We start from the raw sequence: 12,424 nt of genomic DNA on the forward strand, positions 1-12,424 counted from the left end.
TGCCAACAAGATCTACAACACTGGCATTATTCCTGAAGATCTAAGTCTGTTTTACTCACTTTGCCAAAGAAATTTGGTGCAATGGAATGTGAGACACAGCGAGCGATCGGCCTAAGGTGTGGTGCAGTAAATATCATCCCCCAAATCCTAATAGCTAGAGTAGAGAGAAAATTAAGTCAGAGATTTCAGACACTTTGGCCAGAATTTTTACCTTGATGGGTTCACTGGATCAGCGGTGGGTGGTCAGCCGAACTCTGCCGCCGAAACGGGGCCCACTGCCATTTTGAGTGGGCAGGCCAATTAAGGCCCGCCCAGTGGCCTGCCCGACAGGAGGCGCTATGCGCTTCCTGTGGTGGGGGGAGAGATTCCCCATATATCAAAGTGCGCTTTTTCGCACATGCGCACGAAAGAATGCACACCTCCCTGAGACTAAGTGCTGTCTCAGGGAGATTACTGCCAGTATAAAAATCTTTAAAAATAGAAAAATATTAAAATTATTAACATGTTCCCCTCATGTGACAATGTCACACGAGATGGGACATCTTAATAAGCACATAAACTTTATTGAAGTTTTTAAAAACGGACATGAAACCTCATCCCACCAGTGGATGAGGTTTCATGTATTATCAGAAGCCTGCTGGGGCTCCTGGCCTGCCCGCCAGCCTTAAGGTTGGACGGGCAGGGCATTTAACAAGCTTAATTATCCTGTCAATGGCCTTAATTAGCCATTGACAGGTCAGCAGGCAGACAGCTGATTTCACTATCTATATCAATATTTAAATGGACTGGGATGATATCGGGGGTTCCTCCTGACGTCATCTTGCGTCATTTTCCTGTTGGCGAGCGGGCCCCACCCCCAAATTGCCGATGGAAAAATTCTGTGCTTTGTGTGGCTTTGTAGAAGATAAAGGAATATGAAATGCAATCTATCTTTTAAAAACCTTGGCAGAAAGAGCCATTGAAATGCAAAACAGCCTCTACCTATCCTCTATTGATTTATACTAAAGCGTTTGATAAAGTCCAACACAATCATTTCATGAAAATGCTGGAAGACGCCAACATTGGTAAAATTCTTTGATTCATTTGCTGGAATCGGATAGTGACTATCAGCTATGCGAACGAACTCAGTGATTGGAAACCAATCAAAAGAGGGGTTAGATGAGGCTGAGTTCTCACTGGTCTGTTTCTCACAATACAATGAATACATTCTCAGAGGAATTGAAGGGGTGGATGGTATAAAGGTAGGAGGGAGAGTTATCACCAACATTTGCTATGTCGACGATATTGTACTTATAGTCACGAATGATGAAGACTTGTTAAAAGTTAATCAATACAGTCATAAATTAAAGTGGTACAAATGGGCTTACATTCAACTGCAAGAAAACCTGCACACAACTGCGGAAAAATATACACTACGGTAATGTCACAATTCACTGGGGATAGTGCACTGTAATATCAGGTCCCACTATTTCCCCGAGCTGTGACAAATGTGAAAAGTTTGACCAAACCATCAGATTGTTCCAATTCTAGCTAACTGTTTAATTTGGGTTAATGGAATACAAGCACCAGGTTTGTAAACTTAATAAGTAAATAACTGTTTATTGAACAAATGGTCTTTAACTAGTGGCAAAAGAAAGAAATATGAACTGCTAACTACTAACACTATAACTTAAACTCCACCCCTTCTTAAATCCCTGCATGCACACAGGACACACACGGTATGGATTTTAAGGATGGGATAAAACAGGTCAATAGCACCAATCCAGAATTCAAGATTCCATGGGTTGATTTTGATTGATGCCTTTCAAATTCCTTTCAGTTGATTACACAAGGTGGTCTTCTGGCACTTTCAGTCTTTAGTTTACTGGTTAAGAACTTGATTTTCAATGTCTCTAACAGTGATTTTCACCTTTTGGCTCTTGACAGAGGTTTTCAGAGAGAGCAGGTTATAGAGATATGAGGAGAAAAAACCAGCTAGCTATTATTGTGGAATTACTGGAATCTTCCACATACAGGAGAAAAAGGTTTCCGGTCTTGTTCCTTTCTAGCTAGGAGCTGTTGTGCTCTGCTCTCTCACAAAAGCTGATCACCTGGTCAGGAGCCAATTAAAATGCTTTTATCAGGCAACTCCCTTGGTCCAGGACTCCTTTTCAGCACCATCCTATCTTTCATGGCACACTCTGTTCCAGGACTGCAACATTGTGCATTTATCTCATCCTGTTCCAGTCGACCTGTCATTCAACCTGCAACCATTGTAATTTTAAAGTCCACATTCCAACAGAAAATAAAAAGATATATTCCTTACAGTAATGACAAAAAGGACATTCCAGTACGCAACATAGTAGTAAATGGATTCAACTATCTAGGAAGCACAGTAACATCCGAAAAAGGATTGCACAAGCCAAAAGTGTTTTTACAGAACTAGACAACATTCTAAGAAATATCAGCTTGTGTCTTGAAACAAGAATCCATGTATAAAATGTTATGTCTGGTCACACACTGACTGCAGTCACTGGTATTACTGCCGTCCACTTGCAGTGACCGGTCAGCAATAAATTATTGATGTGAAGCCAGAAGCACTGGGGAAAAAAGAAGAAAAGAAAATCAACAGCTTTGAAATGTGGTGCTTAAGAACTCTAAGGATAAGCTGGATGGAGCAAAAAACTAACAAATACTGTATGCTGCCAGTAGAACATGAGAACTCTTAAATAATAGCAAAAGAAGACAAATGGATTTCTTTGGACATTTTATCTGTGCAGAAGGGTCAGAGTGTTTAATTGCAATTGGAAGGATTAATGGAATAGGAGCAAAAGGCCGACAGTGAAGAAAGGTAGGCAATATAAGACTGGCTCAACGAGAACTTGAACAATGAGATTATCCACTGTTGCTATGATTGTAAAGTTTGGAAGACTTTGCACTTAGATGATGACGATGGGTCACCAGGCATTGTCCTAAGCACCGGAAATGACAAATGAACAAAATCCTCCTTGGTAACTTGCAGACTTCGCAAAAATTGGGAGAGCTGTGCTGCACATTAGTTGAGCAACAGCCTGACATAGTCATACTCATATCTTACAACCGCTGTCCTGGTCTCCTCTGTTGTCATTCCTAATTATGTCCTGTCTCAAGAGCAAGGCAGAACCACTAGAGGTGGCAGCTTTGGTAGATAGTTGGGAAAGAATGACTCTGGGAGGCCTCAACATTGACATTGGATCCCATGAAGTGTCATGGCAACAGGTCAAACTTGGGAAAGGAAACCTTTTGACTTTATCCCCCTAGCTGATTAAATAATGCTCCTTCATGTTGAAGATGCACTTGAGGATAGGAAAGGCACAGAATATACACTGGGTAGGAGACATCAATGTCCATCACCAAGAATGGCTTAAAAACAAATATTTGTTATAGGCTTATTGACTTCCATTGCCATCTTGACTTCACCTTCCTCACACCCTGTACCCTGCAAGACTCTATTCCATTCTCCCAATTTCTCTGATACGGCCACACCTGTTCTTATGATACAACCTTCCATACCGGCACCTGTGATGCATCTTCGCTTTTCCTCAACCGAGCATATTGCCTCCCCCCCCCGCACGCGTAGTTGATCAGGCTCTTGATTGTGTCCGACTCATTTCCCACACTTCTGTTCTCATTTCTTCTCCTCCCTCTAAGAACCACAATGGGGGTTGCCTTGTCCTCACCTTCCACCACACCAGCCTCCATATTCAATGGATCATCCTTTGCCATTTGCAACACCTCCACCCTGATGCCACTGCCAAACCCATCTGTTTCCCCCCACCCCTTCAGCATTCCGAAGAAACTGTTCCCTCCACAACACCTGGGTTCTCAATCCCCCGCCCCCCCCACCCCACACACACACACACACACACACACACACACACACACACACACACACACACAGAACACACCATCCCCTCGCTCCTTGGCACCTTCCAAGCGAAGTAGTGAATTACGTGTACTTCCTTCAATTTAGTATACTGTATTCACAGCTCACAAAGCAGTTTCCCCTACATGGGGAGGCCAAACACAGATTGGGTCCTGCTTTGTGGTGTACCTCTGTTCAGTCTGCAAATATGATGCTGAGCTTCCGGTGGCCTGCCTTTTAATTCTCTGCTTTTTGTGCTAACATCTCTGCTCTTGGCCTACTGCAATATTCCAGTAAAGCTCAACACAAGCTTGAGCAACAGCACATCATCTTTTGATTAGACACTTTTTAGCCTTCTGAACTCAACATTTGAATTGAACAATTTCAACTCAAAGTAATCTTTGCCCCTCCCTTTATTTTTGTTACCTTTGCATGATTTGGTCTTGATCTTGGTTTTCTCCTTTTTTGCCTTCGGTTGGCAGCTGCTTGTTATTTTGCCATTCCCACCTCTGAACCCTTCCTTGGTTTCTTTACTTGTCCCATTGCCACTCCCTTTGGCTCTGCCCCACCAACTCTTAAATCATTTCATGTCTCCTGTCCTGTCACAGATCTTCCCTTTTTGTTCTTTTTCTACCCTCCTCCATTTCACCTCCTTAAAAGCTGTTATATTTCTAGCTTTTCTCAGTTCTGATGAAAAGTCACAACCTGAAATGTTATCTCTCTATAATTCCACAGATGCTGCTTGACTTACTGAGTATTTCCAGCATTTTGATTTTTTTATTTCAGATTTCCACCTTCTGTAGTATTTTGTTTTTGGACCAAGAGTGGCTCAGTAGCACTACCGCTGGCCAAATCCTGAAAGACATATGTCAGATTTGGGCCTGCATCAGGCGGTAAGGGAACCAAACAGTGGGGAAAAATCTCCTTGATCTTGTGCTCACCAGCCTGCCTGTCACAGATGCATTTATCCATGTCAATATTGATTGGAGTAACAGCCGCAGTCTTGTGGAGACATAGTCCTGTCTTCATTTTGAGGACACGCTGCCATCATGCTAAATGGGATAGATTCCAAACTGATCTACCTGCTCAAAACTGGATATCCTCAAGGTGCTGTGGACCATCTGTGGTAGCAGAATTGTATTCAACTACAATCTGTAAGCTCCATGGCCCAATGTATTCTTCACTCTAACATTACCATCGAACCAGGTGAACAATCCTGGTTCAATTCAAATGGTGAGTAACTCACCTCCTTGTTCCCCAGTGCCTGTACACTACCTACAGGGCGCAAGTCAGGAGTGCTTATCCACTTATCTGGATGAGTGCAACTCCATGAATACTCAAAGCTCGACACCATCCAGGAAAAAGCAGCCCACTTGATCGCCACCCCATCCACCACCTTAACATTCACTCCCTCTATCACTGGCACTCAGCAGTAGATTTGTGCATCATCAACAGGATGTGCTGCAGCAACTTGCCAAGGCTCCTTTGCCAGCACCTTCCAAAACCGCTATTTCTACCACCTAGAAGAACAAGGATAGTGGGTGCATGGGAACACTACCACTGTTATTTCAGTCAGTCAAAATCCTGGAATCCCCTCCCTCACAGCACTGTGGGTATATCTGCACCGCAAGGACTGGTGAGGTTCTCAAGGGTAATTAGGAATGGGCAATAAATGTTGGCCTAGCCAGCAACGTTCACACCCCATCAACAAATATTTTTTTAAAAAAAGCTTGGTGTGGTATCTAACTATAATTTAGGGTAATAAACCTTTTGTATTTTAAGACAAATATTTGTATGATTGGCATGAACTCATTCTGTGACGCAGAAAAATATATATGGAAGCGTAATTTCTAGCATTAATTTTCAGTATTTCTGGGCCTATCATGTGTTTGTTTTGTTTCAGATGCGTTGGAAGCAATATTGTGCTTCTCACTCAAGCATTTAGGAGGAAGTTTGTCATTCCAGATTTTGAAATATTTGCATCCCATATAGATGGTCTTTATGAGAGTGCCAAAAAAATGTCAGGAGGAAAGGTATAATTTGAAATTGAATTTTTTAAAAATGTGAAAAATTGAATGTATTTACCCACAAGAACTCAGTAATTTCATTTTGCTGTTAATAAATTTGCTTTCCTAATCACTGATTTTATATACAGTTAAATTATGAAAACATTTTATATTGCCATCCAGTGTACATTATGGGAGGCCATGAAAGTAATGCTTTTTTCTTGGTACAATGCAATGTTGTTGTAGCCTTGAAGTGCTGTAAGTTATAAAACTAGACACCATGGGGAAAAGTTGTAAGCAAACCTGTTGTGCAAATACACTTCCCTCATACATCTTTTTTTCCTTTCTCAAAAGGTTGCTGATTATATTCCACAACTGGCTAAATTTAGCCCAGATTTGTGGGGTGTATCTTTGTGCACAGTAGATGGGCAAAGGTAAGAAACAGATAATAACTTTATGTTAAAAATAACTTTTAGCAGAACCTAGTAAGTGCATGTTATAAATCATGGTGACTGCTGGGTATATCTTGTTCATGGTTTATTTCTACATTAATGCCATCAGAAATGGCACTGAATCACCAAGATTTACCTGTGTACAAATTAGTTGTGGTTTTAAAAATAAGTTGAATTTTAAGTCCATTTTTGTAGTGAATTGTTCCTACTTGAAAATATTCAGTTATCCACAAATCATGACTCAAATAATTGAGGAATTTTTCAAAACTAATTTGTTTTTACTAACTTTTTTTTTGAACAGACTCTCCTTATTAACTTGGTTTGAGTTCTAAATGAGAAAATATCTGCTTACTATTAGAGACGTAGGCATAACAGCCCTTTGAGCCTGTTCCACCATTCAGTTAGATCTTGGCTAACCTGTTTCTTAATTCCATTTACCCACTTTGGTTCCATGCCTTCTTAATACTCTTAACCAACAACATAGCTGCCAGCCTCAGTTTTAAAATTTTTGTTTCTCCCGATCTACCTTTCATATCCTTCAACCAACTTAAACACTTCAATTAGATCACCTCTTTATCTTCTTGATGAAAACCAGTCTAGTATGCAACCTGTCCTCATAATTTCACCCTTTTTTAGTCTAGTATCATTCTGGTGAACCTGCAATGCAGCCCTCCTAGGCCAGGATAGCTTCCTGAGGTGCAGTGTCCAGAATTGAGTGAATAATTCTAAATAGGTTGTAACTAGAGCTTTCTATAACTAAAATAACTTCAATTCCTTTGTATTTCAGCCTCCGAGTTAAAGGCCAACATTCCATTAGCCTTTTAATTTTTTTTGTACTTGTCCACTTGTAGTTAATGATTTCTTACATGAGGCCCTAAACCTCTCTGCTGCCATGCAATTCCTTGCTAACCATTTAGAAAACAATCTTTCTTCGGTCATGAATGAATGACTTCATACACTAAAATGAACTGTATAACTGCCACAGGTTTGCCCATTCAATTAACTTATCATGTTTCTTTGCAACCTTGTTTCCCATCCGCACTATTTGCGATGTTACCTAACTTAGTGTTGTCAGCAAACTTGGATATACAACATTCTATTCCTTTATTTAAGTTATTAATGAACATATTGAAAGGCCAAGACCGTAGTACAGATTCCTGGGGACAACCACTACTCACATTGTGCCAATTGAAGTGCATATCCATTTTCCATCTCTACCTTCTTGCCAATTTACTACCGCTGTCAATAATCTGCCTTTCATTCTATGTGCTTTCATCTTTGCCTACAATCTCCAATGTGGAACTTTATCCCAATCTCTTGTAGAAGTCCATATAAGGAACATCCGTACAGGGACTCCTTTATTAATCATGTTAGTGATCTCAAGATTTCAACTAGGTTAGACAGACATGCTGCTCTCTCTGATCAGTTCATATTTGACCATGAACTCAGTCACTCTGCCTTTAATAACAGATTCTAGTAACATCCCCACAACAGACGCTAGAAGCTTCCTGGGTTCTCTCCCGCCCTTCTTAAATAATGGAGTGATATCGGTCATTTTCCAATCTAAGGGGAAGATTCCTGAATCAAGAAAGTTTTCTAAGATAATGACTACTACTCCTTTTAACATACTGAGATGGAATCCATTTAGTCCTGAATTTTTTTTAACCTTCAGTCTTCCACATGTTTGTTTAAAAAGACTTGTGTTAAATCTAGTAAGCTCCCTCCTTGATTTATCTTTAGTCTTGGGAATTTCTAAATTGACAGCCCCTATTTTAAGTCATACTGCACCTATTGAATGATTTATATAGTCATACTTTATTTGCAAATGCCCTTTTCCTCATTTCCAGAGCACTATAATTGCATTGTTCTGCTTCACTCAACCATCAAAATGACCACCAAAGATGAAAAATATCCATACATGTTTGGTACCCCAGTAATCTTGTAATATTTGCAGTTGATGGATCTTACACCCTAAATCAGAGATAAATAGTTTTTTTCTGACATTAGTGGCCTTATATGTGGTGCAGGCACTTTCCTTTGCTTCGATGCAAAGACGGCTACTTTGTTTCAACTGCAAGTTTAACTACTCTATCTCCCAAAGCTTGAGTTTCAAGTTCTTAATCTTTGTGTTCATATGCTCTATCAAAGTATCGGTAAGCCACGGAACTTAAGTGAGCCATTTATTTTTTCTTTGGTGACACAATTTTCCCCTGCATTTCCCTTGGGTTCCAACTGAAAAGTAGTCGTCATCTTTTATGTGATGAGGTACATTCACTTTATTTTTCTCTAGCCATTCATTTCATCCTTCTGATCTTACTTCATCCTTCTGGTCTTATTTCATGTACGAAGGATAGACTGTCTTTTTAGAAATGGAATGCTGCAACCCATAAATTTGCCTCCACATGTGTTGGCAATTATTTAATTTGCACTGCAACTTGTTCTGCTTCAGTGTATTTCATTTAGGCATGCTCTACCCTGTTTAAATGTTCAATTAGAGAAGAAAACTCTAGGCCATTAAATAGTCTCCTTGCTGAAGCAGTTGCTTTCCCCTCCCTATTTGTTCTCAAGACTTAGGCCCAGACTTTTGTCCCTGGGTCGGGCTCACTGAGTCGGGAGATTTTCCAGCTTGGCGAACCTGACCTTTTAAGAAATGACCCCCTGAGGTGGGGGGTGGTGGGCTGAAACAGGAGTCAAGCCAGGCTACACTGGGCTGGGTACAAGGTCTGCCTCTGTGCCCTGATACTCTGTTTAAATAAATTAAAAATAATAAAACAAACATCCCTCCAGCCCTCACCTCTCCACACACGCACACTCATTGCACCATCCATGCCAACCCATGCCCCCTCCGTCCCCAAGGTCCTTATGTTGACTTAGTTACCCTCATTCCTGTATGCCAACTTAGTGCCCCTCTCTCCACACCCCATGATCCCTCACACCTCTTTGCCAACTTAATTTTCCTCCATCCACCCCTATGGCCCATACAACCTGTGTCAACTCATGACAACCGATGTCCCTTCCCCACCAATTGCTCTTTACCCCCCCACCCCCCCAAACCTCATGCCAACTCACCTAGTTTCCATGGACAGTTCCTTGACAGCTTTGACACTTCCTGGATAGGTTTGACAGCTGGGCAGCTCCTTAACACTTCCTTGAGAGCAGGATAGTTCCTGGTCAGCTCCTGGACATCTCTTTTACAGCTCGACAGTTCCAATGAGTTTGTGTGTAAAAGGTGTGTAATAATGTTCACTTTTAACAATCCCGAAGGCTGCCTTAGCTCTCCAGAAGGTGTCCTGGAACCCTATCCAAAGGAGTACCTTACCTCTCCAAAGGGGTAGCCTGGCTGTCCATAAGAACCCATGAAGTTCAGACCACCTCTTACCTGTTCTAATCTGCATAGTCCAATTCCACACTCCTGTACTTCCAATTTGTTGGAGGCAGCTGGTGACTTAAATGGTCAGTTGCCTCTGTGAATCACGCATGCACAAACCCTGGCCCAACTCCAGTCCCATCCCCGCTGAGATGGGAAATGCCAGGTTCAGGGTGGGACTTGGGATTTTGGCCATTTCTGGGGGATTTTCATCATGATAGGGAGGCTCTTCGTGGCAAAAATCTGAGGATTAGAGATTTGGGAAGTTGAACATTTCAGCATCAAACATTTCTAGGCCAGCTTTGGCCAGGTGTTAAATGTAAATCCTTCTACTCTGCCTTAATAATGTGCTCAACTCCCAGCGTGAGCATCATCTGCTGCACCTTCAGCCATCTTGGTCACTTGTAAAAGTTTGCCATCTGCTCTCAAATTAGGGTCAGTTTTATGTTTTAGACCCTTCCTTCCCAGGAGATGGATTGGAACTGTCCAAACTCTCTTCACATAGACCCTTACAGACTGAAGAAGAAACTTCTTGAAAAAGCTTTTCTTTACGTGGTAGGTAAAGTGAAATTGTTGATATGTTTATAAAGAATGTATTTGCATCCAGCACTTAGAAAATCTTTGATCCGGAGGGTTAAGCTTTCCAACAATTAATTTAAGCAAGGAAAGATTGATTTTATAGCCATTAAATTTGAAAATTCTTATCCTCAAGTTTTGTGAACAGTGATTTCAAATGCTAAGGCTATTCTCTGCTCCTCCCACCCCGACCACCACCACACCATCCATCCTCTGAATTAATTTGTTAACATGATTTAAATGAGAATGCACAGCTCAAACTGCTTTTGTCTAAGGGCTTGAGATTCAATGGCATTTATATTTTCTCCTTTTCTTTTTCAACTTTTCCCTTCTCCTTTTCCCTTCTTTCTCCCCCCACTCCACTTTGAAAATGAGGCCTTTGGTTCATAGGACATGGGCATTGGTCATCACTGGCAAGCTCAGTATTTATTGTCTGTCCCTAATTGCCCTTGAGAAGGTAGTGGTGAGCTGCTTTCTTAAACTACTGCATTTCACGTGCACAGGTGCTTAAAATCAGTTCCATGCAGGGATAAAGTTATTTTTATTTTCCACCTTTCTAGTACTGTTTCATGAATGTTCTGTTTCATGAATATCTGAGACATGAAACTTTGTTCCTGAGACTTACATCTGGAGTTTCACAGGCAGGTCTGTGCTTGAGCTCACAATCATCATAAATCAGCTTTCTTGAAAAACAGCCCTACTTTCTTGATCTCTGTGACATTGCAATGTCATACCAGGTGCTTCATGTTGATGCAATAAATGGATTGCTCTTTTACCCAAAATAGTATCAGAATTTCTTTCACCAATCCAAAAAAAAGTCCCATTTTGACTGCATAGATGTAACCAAACAACTGGTCCAAGAATTACTTGAACTGAGTTATTTGATCCCATTTACAACACTGGAGGGCATTCAATGATGTTCCTGCTATCTGGATGAACTTCAGATAATTACAGCTGCAGGATATTTGCAAAGTGGTCACTCGGAGTTGGAAATATACTATCAGTCTTTTGGATTTCTGTTGGTTCTGCATGTCTGAATTTTTAAAATTTGCTTTGTATTTAAAAAAAATTACAGAACTCTTAACACACTTGGGAAATTTGAACATGTGAAATTAATACAATCTTGCTAAAATGCAGACAATCATTGCAGTTATACTCTGACTTCTACGTACCTACCTACTTCCAGACCTTGCTTTGCATCACTACCTTTCAATGCAGAACAGTTAACCATCTAGTGTGTTTGCATAATGTGAGGCTCATTGATTCTGAGGAGAGTTTCCCCAGCACAGCGGAAGTGGGTTTGAAGGCAGGGCAGCTGGCATAATTGAAAAAAAAGTACCTTCGGCATCCTGATATTCTCTTGTCTCCTTCTTTCTTACCCGAGGGGGGTGGTAGGGAACAAAGACAGGAACTGCCGTGCCTGAGGCAAGAAGGCAACTAAGTTGTTAAGTAGAGGGATTTTATGCATGAATTCCCCCTTAATCAACAGGGGATCAGTCCTACACTGTCTCCAACCTGATAGGTTAGAGAAAGTGAGAGCATAGTGAGAGGGATTTCCTCATGTAACTGACGAGCTTTGGAGGTGTCATCAGTTACCACTGAAGAGCTCCAGACATGGCCAGGTGAGAGGCTGCTTTGCAAAGTACTCTTCCTGTCAAAGTTTGCCAGCTCCTTGGAAGGCACTTCATCCAATTTCAAACACACTTGCCTGCTGCCAGCCTTCAGAGAAGCACAGGAGCAGCTTATGCAGCTCCAGCATCCACCTCTGCTCAGGGTCTCTGGCCAAGGGACTAAGCACTTCTACATGCTCCAGCAGCAGTAGCAGTAACACCAACAGAAGTGCCAGCTACCTTCTCAGCCATACACCGTTCCACGAAGAAGAGGGGATGACCACTAAGATGCAACTGTAAAGAGGTGAAACCCCTAACAGTTTATATAGGCAGAAAACCAGCTACCTTCCTATGTACCAGTGCCTCAGGAGGCTCGGGCTCTCATGGCAAGTGACAGCTAACATCCTCTTGGTGGTAGACCACCTTCCCAGTGGACCATGCGTGCACTCTTTTCCAGTGGCCAACAAGGTGCCTGTCCACTGGAGGCCAAACCACTACCCCAGCACCCCCAATTTCCCCCAACCATGCAC

The 12,424-nt window shown here is 41.6% G+C and overlaps 1 protein-coding gene across 2 annotated transcripts in view; it reads left to right on the forward strand.

Annotated features, from left to right (window-relative positions):
• Positions 1-12,424, forward strand: part of LOC121284602 (glutaminase kidney isoform, mitochondrial-like) — a 111,032-nt gene that overhangs the window by 23,370 nt on the left and 75,238 nt on the right. For both annotated transcript variants that reach the window (XM_041200103.1, XM_041200104.1), the window contains exons 4-5: positions 5,787-5,916; positions 6,244-6,323. In XM_041200103.1, the coding sequence (XP_041056037.1) occupies positions 5,787-5,916; positions 6,244-6,323 (210 nt within the window). The remainder of the gene's footprint in view (positions 1-5,786; positions 5,917-6,243; positions 6,324-12,424) is intronic.

This window comes from Carcharodon carcharias, chromosome 12 (assembly GCF_017639515.1).
Source record: "Carcharodon carcharias isolate sCarCar2 chromosome 12, sCarCar2.pri, whole genome shotgun sequence".
NCBI classification, from domain to species: Eukaryota; Metazoa; Chordata; class Chondrichthyes; order Lamniformes; family Lamnidae; genus Carcharodon; species Carcharodon carcharias.